This window comes from Vombatus ursinus, unplaced genomic scaffold (assembly GCF_900497805.2).
Source record: "Vombatus ursinus unplaced genomic scaffold, bare-nosed wombat genome assembly UNPS02014861.1, whole genome shotgun sequence".
NCBI classification, from domain to species: Eukaryota; Metazoa; Chordata; class Mammalia; order Diprotodontia; family Vombatidae; genus Vombatus; species Vombatus ursinus.
The window spans coordinates 8077296-8101835 of NW_020954639.1; the positions used below are offsets into that span (position 1 = coordinate 8077296).

The 24540-nt window shown below is 35.1% G+C and overlaps 1 protein-coding gene across 1 annotated transcript in view; it reads left to right on the forward strand.

The window, feature by feature from the left end:
* The window catches only part of PARD3 (par-3 family cell polarity regulator), a 659823-nt gene that overhangs the window by 454442 nt on the left and 180841 nt on the right, over positions 1–24540 (forward strand). Inside the window, exons 18-19 of the mRNA XM_027841563.1 lie at positions 10065–10175; positions 20418–20675. Coding sequence (XP_027697364.1) covers positions 10065–10175; positions 20418–20675 — 369 coding nt within the window. The remainder of the gene's footprint in view (positions 1–10064; positions 10176–20417; positions 20676–24540) is intronic.

Here is a 24540-nt window from a genome sequence, read left to right on the forward strand (position 1 = left end):
CATCATAGTAAAACCCATTTAGCAGATTGCATTGAAATTACTTTACTTGCATGAAGAAATTGACATGTCGCTCTATGAAAAAAGCCACGTGGGAGGAAAAAACTAGGCAATCCAGTTAACATCACATTTATTCCAAACATATAAGAAAAACCTTAATATAACCATTGAGTTCCTCTCATGTTTGTCCTATGTACCTACATCATTGAAGGACTATTTTTCCTCCTGTTCTATCACTTTGAAAAATGCTTTTATTTCTTTTTTCAAAATTCAACAGAAGCATTCTTCCTACAAATTCATGTCACTGTAGAAAGATTTGGGCAACAGAAGATTCCCTGCGGGTTAGGAGATACGGCCATGAGCAATTCACTTTCTTTCACCACCCACAATTGATGAGCTTCCTCTGTTTGAAGGTCAGAGTTCAAAAGTGGAGGAGTCAGTTCACAAACCCCTATCTCTCTGGTAGTAGCGGCTGGTGTCTTGAACATGCCATTAGTAGAAACATGCCTTTGGATGTGCAGTTCCCAAGAAAGGTGACCTGCCTGAAAGCAGTAGTGGCTTTTTGAAGATAATAAAAGAAACATAATCGATCCTTTCCAAATTTTTAAGTGTCTTGACATTAAATGATTGTCTTCATGGGTTATGTAAGGCGTAGAAATGTGAATCTGACTTTGAAAGTTCACTTATAGCTGAAACTTTCTTTGACCCCTGTTGCAGAGGGGGAAAAAAATTAAGCAGTTATAAATTAAGTAGAACCCCTGGAGTATCTTGGCAATTAGAGTGAACAGGACTTGAGTTACTCTCTTCTTTTACTTTCTTACTCTCCAGGAAAAATGGAATATTTTTCACTTATGGCCCCTATTTCAGTCTGTCATAAAAAAATTATAGCTGAGTTATCTGTTTGTGCTCCAATTATCAAGCCATATGCTATGCTCTTAAAGAATGTCTTGATGAAATCTCAGGATTTACTTATCTAAAGCTAGTAACAAGGGGGAATGCCTGCCTGCCTGCTAATGTACAGACATTTTGCCTGTGCAATTTTTTCTTATGCATAAATTAATCTTGAGCTCAAACTTTTTTTTTAAATTGGATGGAATATGTAATTCCAGTTTGGTAATGGATCACCTAGGTCAGATCTTAATAAGCTTGTGAAATTACCTGGTGACTTCAAGTACAATCTAAAATGCCAATTAGTATTTCTGTTCTAAAATCACTAGAAAAAAATGTGGTGATGGGGACTGAACTTCCTATCATTATTTTATCATTCATCATTTCCTAAATTTGTGAATCACATTTTATACAGACAAAATAAAATACCATATTTACAGGTTAGAACATAGCATTTTGGGCAGTTAGGTGGCACACAGATAGAGCAGTGGGCTTAGAATCAAGAAGACTCATCTTCCTGAGTTCAAATCTGGTCTTAGACACTTACTAACTGTGTAAACCTGGGCAAGTCACTAAACCCTGTTTGTCTCAGTTTCCTTATCTGCAAAATGGACTGGAAAAGGACATGGCAAATCACTGCAGTATCTTTGCTAAGAAAACACCAAATGGAATCATGAAGAATTAGACATGACTGAAACAACTGAACAGCAACAATAACAACATAGCATTTTGTTGCCAAGTTAATGTGACTGAAATAATTTTGTTAAAGTACAAGGCTATTCTTTAACCTCAGGTAGGTAGCTTGTTGATAGAAAAATCTAGATTTAAGGCCTGAAATGTCTAAATTAATTCATAAGAAAAGAGCTTAGTTTCTTTCTTTCTTTTTTTCTACCTAGGCACAACAAGGTACGTGATAATACAGAATTTTATCAGTTTATCCTAGGAAAAAGGCCAATATTTTCCTGAAAAGAATATGATGACATGCTATCATCCTGAGAAAATTTATAAAAGAGGAAAATGACACCTTTGGAAAGGTTGCCAATACAAATAACTCATTGTAAATAAATTTGATAGATAGAGTTTTGAACTTTGTAGAATTATGGGGGGGTCTAACTCATTTTATATAATATAAAATGTCAAAGTTAGAGATTTTCAGTTAGGAATACACGATATTTTTATTACAGTAATAATTTTTGCAGCTCAGTTTGAGGCAATAAAAGTTCCTAGACAAAAGAATAGGAAAAAGAGCAAAGCATTGCTGTTGTAGCAAAATCTATCGGATTGAACCATTAGTGCCAGTGAGTTGTTTGGGGGAATATTTCTATTGTGATGCACCTCTTTTGAAATGAAGGGTATAGAAATTACATGTATTTTGTTCAAATTAATTTTAGCATCAGACTGAACAACTTACCGTTCACTGAACGTAATAGTCCTTCTCCTACTACCGTACATTTGCACAACTCTGTACCTGTGCCTAGAAATCACTCCCTCACCCATTTGTTCCCTGTATCAATCAGATCATACATATAGGGCTTAAATGTGAAGAGATGCATCTCACTGGAAGAAATGACATAATGATTGAATTTCCAGTTTGTGCCCAATCAACAAACATTGTTCCTAATATGTGGTAGGCACTGGGCATAAAAAGAAACAGTCCTTGGTCCCAAGCAACTTATATTTAATTAAATGTACAGAGATAAGTAAAATAATACAAGGTGGAAAGTTGAGATTAAGTATAGTATGAAAGATTGAAAGGGCTGACCTCCAAATCAGAAAGACCTGGGTTCAAATCCTATCTGGCACATACTTGCTATGTGACCATGGATGAGGTACTCAATTGATCAGTATTCCCCAAGCAGCTCAATAAAACTAGAGAAGGTAGAGACCAGTTGCCTATCTACATTGGTGGAGGGGGTTTCTACCCTGGGTATTCAGGAACTGATAAAATCACAAGTCTAAACTCTTACACACACACACACGGTAGACATAAGTGATGGCAAAGAAGACATGGAAAAAAGTACTCCAGGAATCTTTGAAAAGGAATTGAGGAAAGAATCCTTTCAGAAGAGGTTGTACCTGAGCTATGCCAGGAAGAAAACCAGGAGTCTGAAAGTACTAATGAAGAAGTGGCCTGTACCAGTGTAGGTCAGTAATTATTCTGCAATTCATAGTCCTAGAAAGTTGTCTACAACAATGACAGCATCAATGACTTGCTCAGGGTCACATAGTCAATGTGTGTCAGAGGCATATCTTGAACTCAAATTTTCCTGGCCCAGAGGTCAGCTCTTTATCCACTATGCTGTGCTGCAAAGGTATGTATCTAAAAGTACATACACATTCATGTGTATGAATGCATTTACATATGACCTAAACAATGAGTGGCTCAGATTAGAGTATATAATTTAATCCTTATTAAATGAAAATTATTATTAAAATTAAAAATTATAATTATAAGATTAAAACAGAATAGGGGAAGAATGTACCTCAATCATAGCAACAAATATTTATGTATTAAATGTCTTCTAAATCCCAGGCAATGGGGTAAGTTCCAGTGCTACAGAAACAAAAATGAATCAGTGTTCACTCTCAAAAGCTTACATTTTAGTGGAGGAGACAGCATGGACATATAAAGGGTGTCCCAAAAAAGTCTTAGTGCAGTTTTAAGTTTCTAAGCTTCACCAACTTAAAACTACAGTCACACTTTAGGGACATCCTGCCTGCTCCTTTAAAATGTGAGCTTCTTGAGGGCCAACACTGATTCACCTTGGTTTTTGTTGCTAATAAAGCTTAAAACTGCTCTAAGACTTTTGGGGTGTACTGTATGTATGTGCAAGCTGCCAACTCCATTAAAATGTAAGCTTCTTGAGGGAGAACACTGATTCACTTTGTTTTTTTAGCTAATAAAGCTTAAAACTGCTCGAAGACTTTTGGAATACAGTTGCATATAAAACATAAAGAAAGGGACTATACCTGTGATTTCTTTGGTAGAGGGAACTCCTAGGTGAGGAACTTCCTCAGCAGTAATGCAGGCCAGCACCTTCTCTCCAACCTATAGTCAGAGTTGCCTAGAGCACTGAGAAAGTGACTTGCAAAGGGTCTCAACCAGTAGATTTCAGAAATGAGACTTGAATCCAGGTCTTCCTGGCTTCAGATCCAGCTTCCTCCCCATTACGCAGTGTTGCTTTTCTTCAGTCGTTTCAGTCATGTCTGACTCTTCATGACCCCATGTAGGCAGTTTGGCAAAGATATTGGAGTGGTTTGCCATTTCCCCCTCCAGCTCATTTTACAAGTGAGGAAAATTAAGCAAACACGGTTAAGTGACTTGTCCATGGTCACACAGTTAATAAATATCTCAGGCTGGATTTGCGCTCAGGTCATTCTGACTCCAGGCTTGGCACTCTATCCACTGTACCACCCAACTGCCCTATGACACAGTGCTGCCTTTCTGTGTAATACACCAGCAATTAAAATACAAACTCAACTCAGAGGGAAAGGGATGAGTAGGTATGGACACCAGGAAAGCCTTCTCTCAGAATACGGCCCCAGAACTGATTCCTGAAGGAAATAAAAGGTTTCCAAAGGATGGAGTGCATTCCAGGCATGATGCATATAGAAATAAGAGAGTCAGGTGTTAGAAGGAGAAAGTAAGCCTGTATGACTAAACAGTAGAGGATAGTAATGTGTAAGTAGACTAGAAAGGTAGGAAGGACCCTGGTTGTGAACAGCTGTATATCCAAAAGAAGATATTTAAAACTCTACTTCTGTCACGTCCTATAGGAGAACTCAGTTTCCCCAATTTCTAGTGCCTTCTCATCTAAAGTTATCTTCTATCTATTCTGTATATTTGTACATATTTATATGGAGAAGGAGATCACAGGGTTCCCTCTGCTGGCATTGGGTGCAAGATTGTGTTGCATTGCCCATACTCAGATCTGGGTAACAGTCTTGGTTCTCAGTCCCAAGGTAAAATGGAGCACCAGCATATCAGAGCTTGCTGCCACTGTGAAGTGGGAACCCTGGTCACAATTTCAGGGCAGAAAAGAATGTTTCTGGTTGCTCACAGACCACAGCACAAGCCAGGAGAGTAGTGAACACACCTCTCCTTAGATCACACCACCTTGGAAGAACTGAAAGCTTACAGACTCCCAGAACTCACTCTGAAAACAACTACACAAAAACCTGAAGCTTGGAAAGTGCCACCTTCAACTGGGAGCAGAGCCCAACTTTAATATAATGTTAAAAGTCAAGAAATAGGTTGGAAAAATGAACAAACAACAAAAACCATAGAAAGTTATGTGGTGACAGGGAAGATCAAAACACAAATTCAGAAGAAGACAACAAAGTCAAAACTGCTACACCTCAAAGAAAAATATGAATTGATCTCAGGCCCAAAAGAAATTCCTAGAATAGCTTAAAAAGGATTTTAAAAATTAAACAAGAGAGGTAGAAGAAAAATTGGGAAAGTACAGTGATGCAAGAAAATAATGAAAAAAGTCAACAGATTGATAAAGGAGACACACACAAAGAAATACTGAAGAAAACAACACCTTAAAAAGAGAATAGGCCAAATGGTTTAAAAAAAAAAGGCACAAAATCCAATGAAGAGAACACCTTACAAAGCAGAATTGGCCAGATGAAAAAAGATATACAAAAATTCACTAAAGAAAAGAACCTCTTAAAAAAATAGAATTGACTAAATGGAAAATGAGGTACAAAATCTCAAAGAAGATTATAATTTGTTAGGCACTAAAATTGAGTAAATGGAAGCTAATGACTCCATTACACATCAAGAAGCAAGAAAACAAAATCAAATTAATGAAAAAAAATAGAAAAAAAATGTAAGCTATCTCTTTGGAAAAACAATTCATGTGGAAAATAAATTGAAGAGAGAGAATTTAAGAATTATTGGACTACCTGAAAGCTATGATAAAAAAAAAGAGTCTAGACAATATATTTCAAGAAATTGTCAAGGAAAACTGCCCTGTAGAAATGGAAAGAATCCAGAAATCCCAAAATGAAAACATTCTAAAAAATGATAGCCAAATTCCACAGCTCCCAAGTCATGGAGAAAATACTGCAAGCAGCCAGAAAGAAACAATTCATATACCATGAAACCACAGTCAGGATAATACAAGACTTAGGAGCTTCTACTTGAAAGGATTGGCAGGCTTGGAATATGATATTCCAAATGTAAAAGGAGTTAGCATTACAACCAAGAATCACCTACCCAGCAAAAGTATAATCAGTATAATCTTCCAGGGGAAAAAATAGACTTTCAATAAAATAGAGAACGTTTAAGCATTCCTGTTGAAAAGACCAGAGCTGAATAGAAAATTTGACTTTCAAATACAAGACTCAAGAGAAACATAAAAAGGTTAACAGGAAAGAAAAATCATGAGGGATTCAATGAGATTAAACTGTTTATATTCCTACATGGGATGATACTTTTAACTCCTAAGAACTTTCTCATTGTTAGGGCAGTTAGAAGGAGTATACATAGATAGAGGGCATGGCTGTATGTTGAGTATGATGGGATGATTATCTAAAAAAAAAATTAAGGGGTGAGAAAAAGGAATGCACTGGGAGAAGGGGAAAATTTTATGTGAGATAAATTATCTCCTGTAAAAGAGGTGGAAAACAGCTTTTACAATGGAGATGAAGATAGGGAGGTGGGGAAGGGATCTATAAACCTTACTCTCATTGTGATTAGCTTAAAGAGGGAGTAACATACATGCTCAGTTGGGTATAGAAATCTATCTTACCCTACAAGAAAGTTGTAGAGGAAGGGGATAAGGCAGCAGGGGGATGATAGAATGGAGGGTGAATTGGGGGGGGTGTTAGTCAGAAGCAAAATACTTTTGAGGATGGACAAGGTAAAAACAGAGAGAGAGAGAGTGAGAAGGATAAACAGGGGAAAATAGGATGGAGGGAAATACAGTTAATAATATAAATGTGAAAAAAATTACAAGTTTCTCTGATAAAAGCTTCATTTCTCAAATATATAGAGATCTGAATCAAATTTATAAAAATGTGAGCCATTCCCCAAAAGATAAATGATCAAAGGATATTAATGGGCAGTTTTCAAAGAAAGTAATCAAAGCTATCTATAGGCATATGGGAAAATGCTCTACATCACTATTGATTAAAGAAATGAAAATTATAAAACTCTGAGGTCCCACCCCACACTTATCAGATTGGCTAATCTGATAGAAAAGGAAAATGACAAGTGTTGGAGGAAATGTGGAAAAATTGAGACACTGATTGTAGAATCTGGGAACTCATTCAACCATTCTGTAGAGCAATTTGGAACTTCAAAGAGCTCACATACCCTTTAACCCAGCAATACCACTACTAGGTCTGTATCCCAGAAAGATATAACATCAGAAAGGAAAAGGACTTATAGGTAGAAAAATATTTATGGCAGCTCTTCTGGTGGTGTCAAAGAATTGAAATTTGAGGGGATGCCAATCAATGGGGATAGCTAAACAAGCTGTGCCATATGATTGTGATGGAATACTACTGTGCTATTAGAAATGATGAACAGGATACTCTCAGAAAAACCTGGAAAGATTTACATAAACTGATGCAAAGTGAAATGAGTAGAACCTGACAAAGAACACTGTACACAGTAAAAGGCAGTATTATATAATGGTCAATTGTGAATGACTTAGCTATTCTCAGCAATTTAATGATCCAAGACATTTCAAAGGACTTATGATGAAAAATGCTATCTGCCTCCAGAGAAAGAACTGATGGAGCCTGAATGCAGATCAGAGAATACTATTTTTCACTTTTTGTGTGTGTGGTTTTTTTTTTTTTTTGGTCTATGTTTTCTTTTACAGCATGACCAATATGGAGTTATTGTATGACTGCACATGTACAACATGTCAGATTGCTTGCCTTCTCAATGAGAGAGGAGGGAAAGGAAGGAGGAGGAGAATTTGGAACTCAGAATTTTTTTAAATGTTAAAAATTATTTTTACATGTAATGGAGGAAATATTAAATAAATAAAAATAAAAGAAGGTAATTTTAATTGAGTGATATAAAAAACTGTATTGCAGAGGCTTAAGAAAAGAATGAGGGCAAAGGAAATGGTTGGTTTTCTCAAATAGTTTGGTTGAGAAAGGGGAATATGATAATGGATGGTCACTAGTAGAGATGGCAGGATCTAGTAAAGCTTTTCTTTAATGGTGGAGACTTAGATATGTTTCTAAATCACAGGCTATGGAATGGTTGATAGGGAGAGATTGAATGAGATAGAGAAATCAAAGGAAAGAAAGAGACACACAGATTAGGTGTGTAATTTACTGGAGATAAAATGAAATGGAGGGGATAGAATCATAGGAACATGTGAAGAGGTTGGCCTTGGTAAAGAGTAAGCCAACCTCTTCATCTGGGCAGCTAGGTGGTACAATGGATAGACCAATGGACTTCGAATCAGGAAGACATCTTCCTGAGTGCAAATCCTGCCTCAGACCCTCACTACCTATGATTCTGGGCAAGTCACTAAACTCTGTTTGCCTCAGTTCCTCATCTGTAATATGAGCTGGAGAAGGAAATGGCAAACCATTCCAGTATCTTTGCCAAGAAAACCCCAAATGGGGTCACGGAGAGTCAGACATAACTGAGAAATGACTATTCAGCAACTTCATCAGAAACAGGAGTAAAGATAGAAATAGTGGGAATTGAAGTCAAATTGTGGAATGAGGAAGAGAGGAGAAGATAACTTCAATTTTCTATGTAAAGTAGAATGTCAGGCCCTAAGCTGAGAAGGCATGTGTTTGTAAAAGTAGGGTTTTCTATTCTCCTTTTTCTATTTTAATGTTAGAATTTGTTATTCTTTTGCTCTTATTAACACTTTTGAGGATTTAATTTTTCACTGATGTACGAATTCATACGATTTAAAAACAATCAGCACACTTCAGCACTGGTATGTAGATTATATTTAAAACCAGATTTATGTTACTCTGAATTGAATTACATGCCACCTTCAGAGCTACTCTTTACTAAAGTGGTTTACTTTCTGTTTTTTAACTGCCTTGGTTCCTCCCCCTTTTCTAATGACTTCTTCTCACTGCGCTAGTCCTGCTCTTCCCTTTCTCAATGACTAATGGTGAGTGTAACCTTCTAAGTTCTAGAAAACCTAAGAAACACGCCTCCTAAGGAAAGCGCTCACCATACTGCATGTATTTACAGGTGTTTTATTAAATAACCATTCTCAAAACAGGAATTTCCTTTTTTTTTTTTTTGGCAACATTATCTGTTGACAATGACTATAGGTCAATATTATTGGAGGGTTTATATTGCAAGCATTTTGGATATATTTTTTGCTGTGAATGAGAGAAAGCAAAAGAGCCAAGAAAAGGCATTTCTAAAATATTTAGGAGGTTTCAGAGTTTGTTGGGGTGCACAAACTTAACTTGCTCTTAAGCGGTTTTCAATTCAGGCAGCCATCTATAAAAGCTCAGGCTGACCAATGTGCCTTGTCATTGCCTTCATTAGTAAATTCAGTGTTTTTCTTCAGATGTGAGTTTCCATGTCAAAGATACCACCATTGGTGATCTCTTTTCATCAGATTTCAGAGAGCATTTGATAAGAATGCCCTAAAACTTCCAATTTAATAAGCACGAGGCATTATAGCAACGTAAATTATCTTTTGTACTTTAAACCTTACAAACATGGCCTTGTTTGTCAGTTTTTCAACTATGATGAATGTGTCCAATAAACTTGGTTATGGAAATAAAGAAGAGATTATTATATGAGGAGATTATTAAATAGATGAGTGTGGATTATCTTTTGTAGTTCCTAAGTGAGGAAAAAAGACCCACCAATTTAACTTTCATTTCCATCTTCCAATAGTAGAACTGTTTAGAACACATAGAAGTTAATTGAATATTTTAATAAATATGACCCGATTTTTTTTTTTTTTACTCATGACAAAAACTGTGAATGCCATATACTCCAAAATAGTTCTCTTTGGAAGATTCTTTATTAAAAATGAAGGGAAAGAATCTGAATGAGACATATCAGTCCTGAATAACACTGCAGGAGGTTTGAGCATCTCTATCCTCCCCCTTAAGAGGTAGCTCATATTACAATGAGTGCATATATCTTTATGAAAGGAGAAAGAAAACTCATTTTGGTTGAATTGACAAGTTAGATTTTTTGTTATTAACAGGTTTGGCAAACATCGAAAAGATGACAAGATTGAGAAATCGGGTAAAATAAAAGTACAGGAAGCCCTTACTTCAGAAGAGGAGAGAATACGAATGAAGCAAGAACAGGAGAGGTAGATTGAAGTGTTTGATTAAACCTCTTTAGCAGGAGGTTTCTTTGTTGTTTTCTTCTTTAAAGACACACGCACACACTCACGAGGGATTTACTTTCAAACAAATTTCATATATGCTTCCACTGCTTGATAATTCAAATACTGATGCTTGTAGAATCAGTATGTCAAGAAAGATAGAAATACTGAATTCAACTGAGGAAACAAAGATAGTTTGAGGGTCTTTCTTTAAGATCTTTTACAGAGAAGGTAATAATAGGTGGTAGTTTTGTGAGCAAATCTGAACAATTAAATGAATTGTGGATTCTAGACAATTTTAAAAGCCACAAAAATACTTTAAACTTTGCCTAAGTAATTGAAAAGCATAGTTTATTGCATACCTTTTTTTATAGGACTTAATTTTTTTAGTAATTTTTACTAAATTTTATATTTTTAAATGTTTTACATTTTAATTTATACATTTTAAATTTTAAATGCTTTACATTTAAAAATGTTAATTTATAAAGAAAGTATGACATCACTCTTGTTCATCTTTCTACCTTTGATGCCTTTAAAATCTCTAATTTTTTAAAAAAAATTTTACCTATATCTCATTTTTTTAGTTATATTGCTATTTTTAACTTAAATTTGATGCTTTTCCTATTAATATTTGTAGGCAGGAATATTATAATTTATTTTTGAATATCTTTAAAGTTATGATTCTAAAGTAATCAAAATTATTTCTTTAAAGAATCTCTAAATAGATGCATTCAAAAATTCTCAGTGATCCCAAACTTTCCCGTGGTAGTAATAGGGAAACAAGAAGCTCTATTCTGGGCATTTTTCCATGTGGGTGGGAGTGTTTTCAACCTTCTTTTTAAAGAAGCATGGGGAAATTAAATAGCATAACTATTAAATACCACCTTTCTTCCAGAAGTTTCAAATTGCTCTATTTTAATTTTTTATTCTTCTTTGTAATGCTTCTCAGAATAGGATAGAACAACTACAGTCCATTCTAAAAAGAAAAATGCAGGTAGCTTGAATCAGAGCTGGGTAGTATATAACAAAAAGCCAAGACTAGACCTAAGACCAATGTAGTATCTACATGACTCATTTTAGGAAGAAAAACTGGAAATTCATTACCCTGAAATGAGAGTCATAACATAAACATTTAAATTTAGTAAGCATTTATTAAATACCTACTCTTTGTCAGGCAATGTACTAGGTGCTGGGGAACAAATAAATTAAAAAAAAGGCAAATAGTCCCTACTTTCAAGGATATTACACTCAACTGGGTAAATCAATAAACATTTATTAAGTATCTACTGTATGCCAGACACTGTTCTAAATGCTGGGAATACAAAAAATGAGACAAAAGTTAGTCTTTGCCCATAGGGAGCTTACAATCTAACGTGTAATATGTACAATCTAACATGTAAATACAAAACAAGTAAGTTAGGGTGAAGTGGTACAAAGAGCAGTAATGACTGGGTATCAGAAAGGGCTTCATGTAGGAGATGATTCCAAGAGATAGGGCAGAAAACATTCTAGGCATGTAGAGGAAAGATGGAATGTCTTGTATGACAGCATTCAGTTAGTTAATAAACATGTATTAAGTTCTTACTATGCTAAGCACTAGGGATACAAAGAAATGTGGGGGGGGGGAAGAGTCCCTGATTTCACATTCTAATGGAAGACAACGTGAAAATAACTATGTAACATACACGTTTGTATAAATACACACATGTATGTATACACACACCCATACATATATAGTGCAAGTGGGCAATAATCATGAGGGGAGAGAGGAACCACTAAATGCCATTTGAGTACAAGAAGACAAGAAATAATCCAGAATGTAGAATTCATGAAACATAACATAGTCAAGGCTGTTTGTAATAGAGATGGGAACAAAATTATGAAGGCATTTAAATGCCAATGAAAGAAGAGTTTGTATTTTATCCTAGAAGAAATAGGGGGCCACCGAAGCATCTTAAGCAGAATAATGACGTGGACGTATGTGTTTTGGGAATGTCACAGTTGTAGTTGTATGGAAGATAGATTCAAGAAGGGAGAGATGAGAAACATAATTAACAGCCTATTGCAATAGCCCAGGAGAGAGAATATATTGCTAGAGGTGGGGGTTATTTATATCCATTATTTCTTTATCTCAATTTTCCGAAGGATTTTAATAGAAATTTGTCTTGTTAACCTGATAACCTTGACATTATAGTAAAGTTGCAAAAGATGATCAGTCCCATTTTACAGATGTAGGAAATTAAATATGCAACATTTAAATATCTTACAAGTTATATATACAGGGCTTGAATTTATTATCTGAGTCTGTATTGATTTTTACTAGTTCTTTCCAACTGTCTAGTCATGAGCCATTTTGTGTTTCCTTCATTTTACCAATACACATGCCTACCTCCTCATAATTTTTAGTTAGTTTATATATAGAAACATTTTATTGGCTTAAATTAGAGGTTACTACCCTGAAGAGAATTATCTTTTTCATAGCACAAGAAGAATGTATACTGTGAATGCATAAGCATGTATCTCTCTTGGTATATGCAAATTTGTAGTTATCAGCATATCATTTGGGAAGAATGCAATCTGACCACAATAGAGAAACAGTCAAAAGAAGTGATGCCCACTCCCCAGTCTTGATGCCTATTTGCAAAAGAGAACTCTTTTCTAGACTATACCATTCTTTACCCTTTTGATATGTTACCTCCTATCTTTTCTTAAGGGTTGTGCTTCAGTATAGTTTAAGCATTTTAATAAAAAATTTAAAACAATTTCAGAGAACAGAGTAAAATATTTCCAGCCAACTACGATTTCTACCTCACTGTTCTAGCTATAATATTTATTTATAATATTAATTATGCCCCATGGTTCATTTCATCTCTCTTTGGTTCAAAATCTCTAGCTTGTCACCTCTAATGATACGATACTTCTGGGAACTCGATTGGTCATAATGAATCTATGTATAAATCAAAATCCTTGGGGGGGTCAGAGAACAAATGAGTGGTCCATTAAAAAATCAATTATGCCAATAATTTAAGAATTATTATACTTTGGCTTTGTATTTAAATAATATTTTACAAGACTATTTTCTCTAAACTCTCATAGATTTTGTAAAATATATCATCCAAATAATGTATTGGACTTTATCACTTATTGAACCAGGTAATAATATGATTAGTATTTATGTTTTAATTTCTGTAATATTTTAAATCTCAGCTTAAATGCACTCATCTCTCTGCTATGATGTTGACTTGAATTACTATTGCTGCATCTGAGGTGGAGTCTATACTCTTTATATCTGTATGTTCATGAATGACCAAGGAAAACTAAGTTGGTTGATAAAAGAACTAAAAATAGACTGTCATTTTCCAAGACATGAGCTATTCTTGTTTAATACTGATTGCCAGTGAACTATCTCCTATTTCTTGATTCATATTTACAGTTTCCTATGATTTTGGAAATTATTTTTGCAGAGTTTAATTTTTTTTTTTTTACTTTCTCCTATTTTATGGGTAATGATGGCCCCTGAAACTTTCATCATCTGGTGGACAGCCTCCTGGTTTTGTGCCTCTTGATGATTAGTAGAACCGGTCTTCAAAAAACTCTCAGTTTTCTACTATAGCCAAACTCAAGAGCTTTCTGGAATGGTAGAACTGCCAAAGCTTTTTCCCCTCTGCCATAGCATCAAAGAACAGTCACTCATGACATAATGAGGCACCAGAGTAGAACTTTGGTGAAGGCTTCTGGCACATTAGAGACAAAATTTGGGGAGGACAAAGGATGGGTTATAATTTACACCAATGGAAGGAACTCCAGAGGTAATGAGATTTCAGATCATTTGAGTATTTACAAAAACAAAACAAGACAAAACAACTGAATCATTCATGCATATACATGTCTCTCGAATTCTCTTTCACCTTTCTTCTCCCCCGTCCGTGTGTGTACACACACACACACACACACACACACACACACACACACACACACACATATAATATGCAGATATATACATATTTTTAACAGGGGGGAAATAGAATGAAATAGAGAGAAGAAAAGAGACAGAAAGACAAAGAATGGAAGAGCTCATTTGCTCTGGCCTCTTCAAATCCCTTTTCCATCTGTGCACTGAGTTTTGCTTTTGTTGTTTCTTGTGCAGCCAAGGTGTGTTTCTAATTCTTCTGTGTTCATTTTCTATTTCTATTATTTGTCATTTTAATGGTACAGTTGTATTCTATCATGCTGAGAGCCCACATCACATTCATCCAATCCCCAGATGCTGAACATAGGTTGTTTCGAGTGTTCTTGTTTTGTTTTTGCTATTATGAATAAATCAACAATGACAATTTTTTTTTGTCCTGATAGGTCTTTATTCTTTATAATTACATCCTTAGGGTACAGTTCTCATAAAGGGCTCATTGGGTCATAAGATATGATCATTTTTATAACTTTCTTGTGTATCCAGATTGTGTGTGCTTCAAAAAATTTGCCAAGACATCCACCAACAGTGTAATAGAGTGCCTGCCACTATGATAGTTCTGAGTAGTTGAATCTAGAGGCTTGGCATAGGGGAACAATGCTTAGACTTAGAATCAGGGAGAACTAGGTTCAACTCACAAGCTGTGTGATGTTAGCACAAGTCACTTAACCTCTTCTGTCTGTAAAATGGGGATAAAAGAATGATACATAAGGTTGTTGTGAGTATCAGAGATAATGAATGTATATAAAGTGCTTTGCAAACCCTAAAGCATTATGTAAATGCCAGGTTATAACTATGATTAATAAGCTCACAATCCAACATGATTTGTCTCTTATCACACTTTTCGAGTCTGGATTGCCTTGTAAACCTTGAAAAGCTGAGAAGACTTTTAATGTAATTGAACATATTGTCTCTTTTATGGTGGGAATTCCAAAATTTACCTGCCTCTTACCTATAATGCCTAGATTTTCTGCCTACAGCATGGGTATTATTTTGGCATAGCTATAATTCCCATCTCCTGATTTCAACTGGATTTTCATATTTTAGATGCAATTATGTCCCAGCATCATTTACATGGACCTCTAAAGCCCTTTCTAGCTCTCAATTGTTTATAAGATTTGATGCAGAACGAATGGTCTAGATTAGAAACATGTTTCGGGGGATATTCAGCTGATCAGTAGATTTCACTTCCTGTCAACTTTTCCTACTGCTTCTATGATATGGAATTCCCATTCAAATATTTGAATATATTGTCAACATAAGAAATTCAGTTTAGATCTGGAATCTGAAAGGATTTGCTCATTTTTTCCCCAGGAATTCTACACAGGCATCTAAGTGATAGTCTACACTTTGTGATAGCAGCCTTGATTTGCTTAGGAGGGAAAGCCGAAGGGATTATTGGTTGAGCTCCAGCCTTTCTGTTGTCTGATATTTGTGTATGTATTCCACAGGGACAGGATGTATGCAGTAGTCAATAAATTGATGAAAAGTTGTTAGCAAATAAGATCATTCCTTCTAGTTGACTTATGCTAAACCTCACTCACTACAAATTTCAGCAATGCTCAGTGATTTTCCAAAATACTATTTTATAAATACAGTTGATAGACTAAGGAATTGCAGATACAAGAGAATTCAAGGTTTTCATTGTCAAAGCTAAACTGCTGGATGATAATGTGACTTAAAAAATTTTTTTTCCAAAAGATTTGTTAATGGAGAAGAAGCCTAGGTACTGTTTAACGTATCTGGCATTCTATAATCTGAAAAAAATATTGAATTATTTTTGTCTTATTAGCTTAATATACTCATGTCATCTTACTCCATATAACTTTCCCCAATACAGAACATCCTTGGGACATTTCTCCTACTACATTAATGTTCAGCAAATACACATTTTAAAAATTACCGTAATCAAGTTCCATTGTCTTAAGGCTTCCCCACCAAGTGTCTTTACTACTGTGTGATGCTGTTTCACGGCTTTGAATGGGAAAGTACTTGGTATGTAACTTGGTAATTAAAATACCCTTTTTTTTCCATCTCTGAGGAGTTAGATCTCTCTGTAGTTAAGAGTTTCACATTTCATACCCTTCCTAAGGGTTTGAGGACTCATACCTCATAGTCATAATAAACTTCTTTTCATCTTTTTCTAGTGGCTCTAGAGCTTAGAGCCATTTGTTGTAAAAGCAAAAATCCTAATGAATAGAAATGTTACAAGAACAGAAGTCTTGTGTTTTCTCTTCATCATGCATCATCCATTTTAATTAGAGGAAAGGGTGGTGAACACTGTGACAAGAGTCTGGAATTAAAATCATTAATTGATGTCAAGCTGAAGAGAGACTGTTAGCATGAATTTAGTGACAGCAGGAAAGAAATTAACCTTATTGCTTTATTTAGTATATCACATTATTTTGTGTATTATTTTCCATGCAGGTTCAAGGCAATTTCATTATCATAATGGAAGGGACAAATACTTGGTAAAAAAAAAAAAAAAGAAATGTGTGAATATTTATTTCCTGGTAATTAAGCTGAAATGATAAATTTTTCAATAACTTAAAAAAATGATAAAATGTTCCAAATTTTTGTCACTTCCAAATCCAACATATTCAAAAGTTAAGGAAGTGGTACATAGTGCAGATAGACAGTATAGCTGGTGGAAATTATTTAAACCAGGCTTCTTTTCTAGAAAGGAATGAGCATTCAGCTAAATTTAATGTGGGGATTTGACCTAAGGAAAATTGGGTTATATATAATTCTTAGCAGCTCCCTTACTGTTAAGAAATATGAGGAACTTGAGTGTGGTAGAGATATTTTGCGACCTGGGGATAGGGGGGTAGGTCACAATAAAAGAATAGAGAGGGTGTCATCTTGCAATGCTGACCATCTGGAGCCATTAAAGTATCAGCTGGAGTATGGATTGGACAGTGGGATATTCTCTTAATATCTTTACAGAGTTCCCATTAGAGACCATAGTATTTTTATTAGAAAACCCCACAAATTTTCTCCCCTGGGCCAAATATTTGCTTCCCTATGAAGAATTAAAATGTGTATTATGCAAACACAAACTGTTGGTTATATCACTCTTTCCACCATTTATAATAGATATATTCATGTATAACAGAAAATAACAAAGGCTATCTTTTCTGTGCTTTCATTCCTTTTACCTAAGAATTGCTACTAAAATTAAATAAGTCCACAAAACCTTCCATGTTTTTGCAATCCCACTCCTGCGACTGCTATTTGAGAAAGAAACTTCATTAACACGAGTTTCCAAAATGGACTTTAAAGGGGACATTAGCTGAGCTTAGTAACCACATTCTTCAGTCTTTTGCAATAAGACTACCTTTGTGACTCCATTTATGATGCACTTTTAAGGTTCTGATGTTTTCATTATAAGTGTGGGACACAGGGGGGAAAAGCGCTGACAGCTTTCATAACTTTTTGCGTAAAACACATTGGTGGCTATGAGATAAGCAGTTAAAAATGTAATTTCTTATATTAGTGGTGCTTAGAGGGGAAACCAATGGTTTTTAAGAGGCACAACAGAGGTGACTGTTATGTTTATTGGGTCTTATGTGTAGTCGCTTTTAGTAATAATGGCCAGATGTTGGTAAAAGAGATTAAAGATATGGGCTTTGTGAGTATTACCTTATAATCTACTCCTGTCACTGAACAATTTCTTCAAGGAATTGATTCAAGTTATGTAATATATATTTATTCCAGTGTGTATTGTCTTTCTGTAATTAGGGACTGAAGTGTCTCGAAATCTGGGATCCCATCAGTAATAAAACAGAAATGAAATATAGCAGAAATTGGGGAGGCCTATTTAGGCCCATGCTTCCTTTGGGGATAATTCTTTCATAGCAGTTTACATAGGTACGCTCAAATAATTTTCTTTTCAATAAACGGAATGTTACAGACATGATGTCTTATGTGCAGGCTGTGTGCACTCATTTTTAAACCAACTGACACCTTTTCTTATAGTAGCAAACACTGATTGTAGCCTAATAAATCACCAACATATACACTCCTTCGTTCTCTCAAATGCAGAATTGTTATTCAGACTCTTTACCAAAGTGTCCTTCCAAAGGACTGAGATGTTGTCAGGGCTTGGTACAAATGCTCAATCACTCCAGCTATTGTGGTTGGTTAGATATTTCTTTGCTAATGATCAGCAGTGCTATAGTTAAGTGGGTTGTCACATAAGTGGGCATAATTAGGCTTCAAATTAACACCCTATTGAACTGAAAGGTTGAACTCATGCCTCTCTATGTGCTAATCTTTCTGGATGAATACAGAGTCATAAAGATAGCACAGCACAAAATATGAAGGTTCCCTCTCTACTTGAGTCACCTTTCTTTTATGGATCTCAAAGTACACAATGGGAATCATTTTTAATAAGTCACATGTGGCAAAATTTCTATTTAGCAAATGAATAAACAGATTTAAAATCCTAAGAAAACTTTACTTAAGTTGATAGAAGAATCTGAGGTCTTCCTCTCATCCATGATGAAATTCATGAAATTTAACTTTCCTTTGGGACATAAGACATTTCTGGCTTTCCTTCTGAGCAAGGTAGAAGGTAATATTCCCATTTTCTAAATAGAAAATCAAAGGAATAAGGAGAAGATGTCCCTGGTTAGTCCAAGATCAACCAATAAATCTTGACAAAAATCTGGAATGATGGTAAAGAGCCTTTGTCTTCTAGAATTGGGAAAAAAAAGTACTAAACCACCAAGACCCCTTCCAAACCTGAAAGCAAAAAATAATTGTCTTTTTTATGATGTAAAATTTATTTTCTCGTAGGACATATTTTACTTTCTTACTTCTGTGGATTCTATGCTATAACCACTTTTCATTAAATTTGAAAAATAAAGGGAAACTAAATTAAAATCACTGTAAAGGAGCATGTTTATTAAAAAAAAAACTTATATAATTTCATTTCTATAGATTTTTAAATGGTAGGCATATCATTGTGTGTCTGTCTGTCTTTACCCAGGTCTGTAATTTCATCCATGTAGCAACGTGGAAAGTCATTTATAAGTTATTATCTTAGAAAGCTGTCTAAAGCACATCAAAGTTAGTGGACTTGCCCAGGGTCATAAATTAACACAGTATAGAAGATAAAATGCTGAATTTGGAGTCAAGAAGACCTAGGTTCAAATCCCACCTCAGACACTTACTAGCTGTGTGATTCTAGTGAAGTTATTTAATGTGTCTGTGCATCAGTTTCCTAATATATAAAATGATAGGATTGGATTCATTGGACTTCAAGGTCCTGCAAGCTGTAAACCTATGTTCCCTTTTAGTTTCAGAGGCAGACTCTGAACCGAGATTTTGTGATCCTCGTTGCCAGACCTCTATCCTTTCTTCAATGTTGACTCGCATTATTTTGACATGTATACAACCATACGCATTTCTATGGCAAATCATCAAATTTCTTAATGATGACTGACAACATTCTTACAATTGTGGTCAATTAGGGACACAAATTATTAAAAAACATTTCAATATGAAGATAACATTGTACCAAACTAGCATGTTAAATACCACCTAGACTATTTTTAAAAAATCTACATATACTAGCCTGAAATATTTCCCTTTCTGTAATACAAGGTAGTTTTTTGAAAGTAGACACATACCTTTTCTGACCTTAACAATGGGATTGCCCAGTTCTTTAAACATTGCATAAAAAAGCAAATAGATTGTGTATAATTTCAACAAAGGACTTCTTTTACTGTTAATAAAGAATTTATGATGTAGACTCATGTTTAAGCTACATGTTATAATGGATATTCATAACTAATTTATCATGGTTAGTGTATAGCAACCAATTGTGAATTATATTCTAATATCCATTTGTAACACTAGTTTTAACAATTCTTAGCTACTTAAAGCTCATAGATGAATGCCAAGCGGATGCTTCCCCCCCAAAAAAAGAATCTGTCCCTGATGATTTGTTAGTTCACTTCATTAGTAATACTTCTACCCTGAAAGTTTGAACTGTGTACATAGTGGAGTCTTAGAAAATAGGTATCTGACATAAGCATTTTCAGGTTGTCTATCAGTATTGTAGACATTATCATCATAGGCTAACTTAAAGATAACAATATTCATTCAAAAAATCTTTCTCCTATCTACTTGAACTGAAGTGGTTTATGTAGGATTGGGGGTAGGGGAGGGAGAGAACAAAAGTGTAAATGTCTATATGTACATCAGAGGGAAGAGAAATCTTATGTTATTCCATCTTTGTTTTAATTTTACAGGATTCAAGCCAAAACTCGAGAATTTCGAGAAAGACAAGCTCGAGAGCGTGACTATGCTGAAATCCATGATTTTAATCGGACTCTTGGTGGGGAAGGTGACTCATCATATGCTGGAATATCTTCCTATGAAACCTCCATGAACAGTGGGGCGATGACTTTCAATGCCAGGCCCCAGAGCCCCAGAGAAGGACAAACCACGGACGCTTTATACGCGCAAGTAAAGAAGCCTCGAAATTCCAAACCTTCACCAGTCGACAGGTAGGCACCAGATATCAATCAATATCTGGCTGAAAAATTCAGTTTCCTGTAGTTTTTGATAAGAGAGTTGATTGTTCATCAATTCTAAACAGATCTGCATTTTATTAATGGCTTTTAAAAAGCCTTTGAGTTAGAAAAAATAGTGAGTTCACACAAATCATCTTAATGGAATGAGCAGCACATGTTTTGATGGCTTTTCTAATGATTCACACATATTTCATTTTATTCCTAAAATGGTTTTGGACCTGAGATTCAACCTTTAGTTTATCACTCTAATAAAACCCAACATAATAATTACTACTCTGCTTATCAGGTATTTCATTTTATTGCTAGGAGGAAGAAATAGCTTTGAATTCTGTTTGGAGCAATTAGTTAAGAAATCAGAAAAATGGCATTACTTGTTTCAGCTCTTATTAGGTATTATATTTGTTAATGTAACATAATTTGCTCTGTAGGAATTAGTAACTAAAAGGTAGAAGACAATCTACTTTTAACTGCAGGTGATAATACAACATGGTAGACTGTTGGGTGTTTAAAGCCTTGGGTACCATTCCAATATGAAGGTCAGTGGCTACATATTTCTTTCCAGCTTTAAATAGATCATCTTTAAAATAAACTGCCTTGCCTTTGTATATTTATTCCTTCACCAGCATGGTAGTTCCTGGAGGAGTTTTTATTTCTTGTTCCTAAGTGGATAACTGCCATTGTTATGGACAATGTACTAAGCCATCACTTATTTTTTATAATGGTAACTTTACACACGAGCTTGTCTTTGAACTTTAAATTCGCTTGTTGCAATCAAAACTTACACATTGAAATTCCCTGCTCTACGTTATGGGAGTTGTATTTAATCACTACATGTTGCACACTTCACCTGTGTTTTAGTCAGCTGCTTCCAACTATTTTTAATTAAGGTTTGAAAACTGCTGCAGCTAACCCTCTGGCAAACCCAGAAAGAAGCACTTTAAAACATAGTTATGTCAAATCAGCTCTCAAAAGAAAAAAAATAGAAAAACCAACAATTCCCAAACTGACAGAAGAATTTCAGTTTATTCTCTATTTTGACTTTCATTTTTCTCCTCTGGTTTGTCCTTTAATATACTTAAACACGTTATCATTAATTGTATCAAGAAGAGAACATGTAAAGGTTGAAGACTTCTTATGTGGTAAATATCCTTTGGTATGACCTCTCCGCCGCCTCATTTTGCTGTATTAACTACAGAAGATGCATCAAGATGTGAAGAAAGTAGTTTTCAAGAAAATAAAAAAAGCAAACAATTTTGTTTGTTATGGACTTGTTTTGAGAACAGCAACATAGGACTAAGGATAACATTTCAATTCTACAAATATTAGGTCAAATGTTTCCTTGGAAGAAAGAAGGATTGGCATTCTTTGAGTAAAGTTAAAACTTTTTAGAGGAAACTAGGAAGTGACCAGTGTTTGGGGTTTTTAGCAACCAAGTACACATTGATTATGTAAGAAGTTTTATTTTCAGCTCATTCAAGAAGTCCAATCATAGAGGTAAGCACGATACTGGGAAATAGCCTTGTATTAGCCCATGTAGACCCAGTTGGGATGATCATTGGCTTTGATCCCCTCTTCTCTCAACAGAGAGAGGCCATTGGTAATGGGAAACTTCCAGTACAGAAGCAGTTAATGCAATTCAGTTCAACATTTATTAGGTATTTAACTGTTCATCAGTCTCAGTGCTAAGTGCTTTGCCTTTGTAAGGTAAAAATGAAAAAAAAATGAAGTATCTATCCTAAAGGAACTTGCATTTTATTGGGGCACCACTCATTGCTGTGAATAGGATGGCATGGTTGATTAGATGGAAAGGGCCAGAGGTAGAAGTAGAGTCAATACCAAAGGGTTTATAGACTGTTCCAGAGCAATGGTGGTAGTGGTTGTGGGAGAAACCAGCTTCAAGTGTCAGGATGCAATGATTAATGGGAAGGATTGAGCAAAATCAGAACTTTAAATGAAGTTTGTCCCACTCAAGGATGCTTGATTGCTTGCAAGTTTAAACCTGACTTGACTCCATCTCCCAGCACTCCTGTAAGCTGGTGAACGCCTCTTCCTTTTATTTCCATGGAAATGATAAAGGAGTGTATTTCTCTGGCTATGAAGATTTGATGGGATGACAGTCATCACTGCCTGACTTTTTCCCTGGACTGTCTTCCCTAAACAACTCTGGCATTTCACATGTTTTTTATTTTTTTTGTCACCTGAAAGGTAGTATACATAATGGAAAGAGCACTAAATGGTTGTGGCATCCTAACACCTTATTCTTGAACACTTAGTTCAAGAGCTGACTCTGGTGCTGCCTATGTGACTCATAGGAAGTCACTTAACTTCATTCAGTTAAGTCACTTAAACTTATCCTTGGTTTCCTATTCTGTAAAGTAGGGAGAATGATACTTGTACAGCACACTATCTTGTGAAGAAAATACTTTGTAAACCTTGAAGAAGTAAATAAATGTAAGCTCTTACTTTTGATAACTTGGCTAGTTTAACTTTTTGTAGATTAAATCTTCAAATAACTAAGAGACTTGTAAATCAAAAGTCTGTCATCTTTCTTCATTCTTCTCGACCCCTAGGGCTCTATCCCACCCCAAAATATAAAGCACTTACTTTGCAAATGTAGCTTCAATCTCAGAGTAATACAGAGTGGCTACACAGATGTCAGACCAAAGAGGGAAATCAAATGGAACTGAATAAACTTTTTCTCTCTGATTTTTGACTTGCATATAGAAATCTGAGGTTTCAGTTCCCCTCCACCACTTCAATCAAGGAAGATTGGTCTATAAATATTCTCTATACAATCATATCAGTTCCATGAGCTGGTTTTCAAAAGAAATTAGGCCTTGTCATTATTCAGATTCATCATGAGAGATTTGAAATTGCTTCTGTGGTGCAAACATGGCGCAGAACAGCAGTTGGGTTAAAATAAAGTCAGTGATGAGAATGGTGAAATAACTGGTGAGAAGGGGAGAAAAAGCAGCCCCCCCAAAATAGGATCCATCAATCGAATCAAAACTATACTTTAATAATTTAAAGTTCTTCATTTTATACTTGCCTAAAGTTCTTGAAAATCCCAAATCTTGATGCCATAGGAGCATGAGGAAACTCAGATTTTTAAACACTGTCAAATCTTGATCATTCTGGTCACATCAAATGATTATCTTCAGTGAGGAGGAGAGGGAAAAAGGATGTTTTCCCATCTTGATCTTCCCCTCTCCACTATGAACTCAATTTTTAAAATTATAGCAAAAAGATGCAGTTGTTTAGAAGAGGTTGGTTGATAATTCAGCTATGAAATCTGTCATTACTGTTTTCATTTTAGCCAAAGTTATGCCTTGGCAGTCCCCACAACATACCATTTATTCAGCTAATAATTCTGTTTAAATAATTCTTTTGTTGAAAAGGTGAGGATGCTGCCCCTGAAGTTCCTCATACATATGCCAATCTGGGCACTCATTGAAGATTTTTTCTTCTGTTGTTGTTGTCGTTTTGTTTTTGCTTTTATTGTTGTTTTTTTTTTCTGGAAGGTTAAGATTTTAGTTACATTAGGAAGTATAGTATGCTTGGGAAGCTAATTGATGATTTTTAATTTACATGAGGAGATTGAAAAATTCATATTTGTGTAACCAAGGGATGGAGTCTATAGTTAAAAGATTCCATTGAAAAGTGGCTTCAATGGAAATTTGCTGACTGTCACAATGCAATCATTTGCCACCAATAGTGCACTGTCCTCAAATATAATTGAATTGAAATGGGCACTGTGCTTCTGTAAATCTAAATAGCAGGGAAATAGTAGGCTAGGCCCCTCTAACTTGCTGAGGACACTTTAATGGAAACATAAATA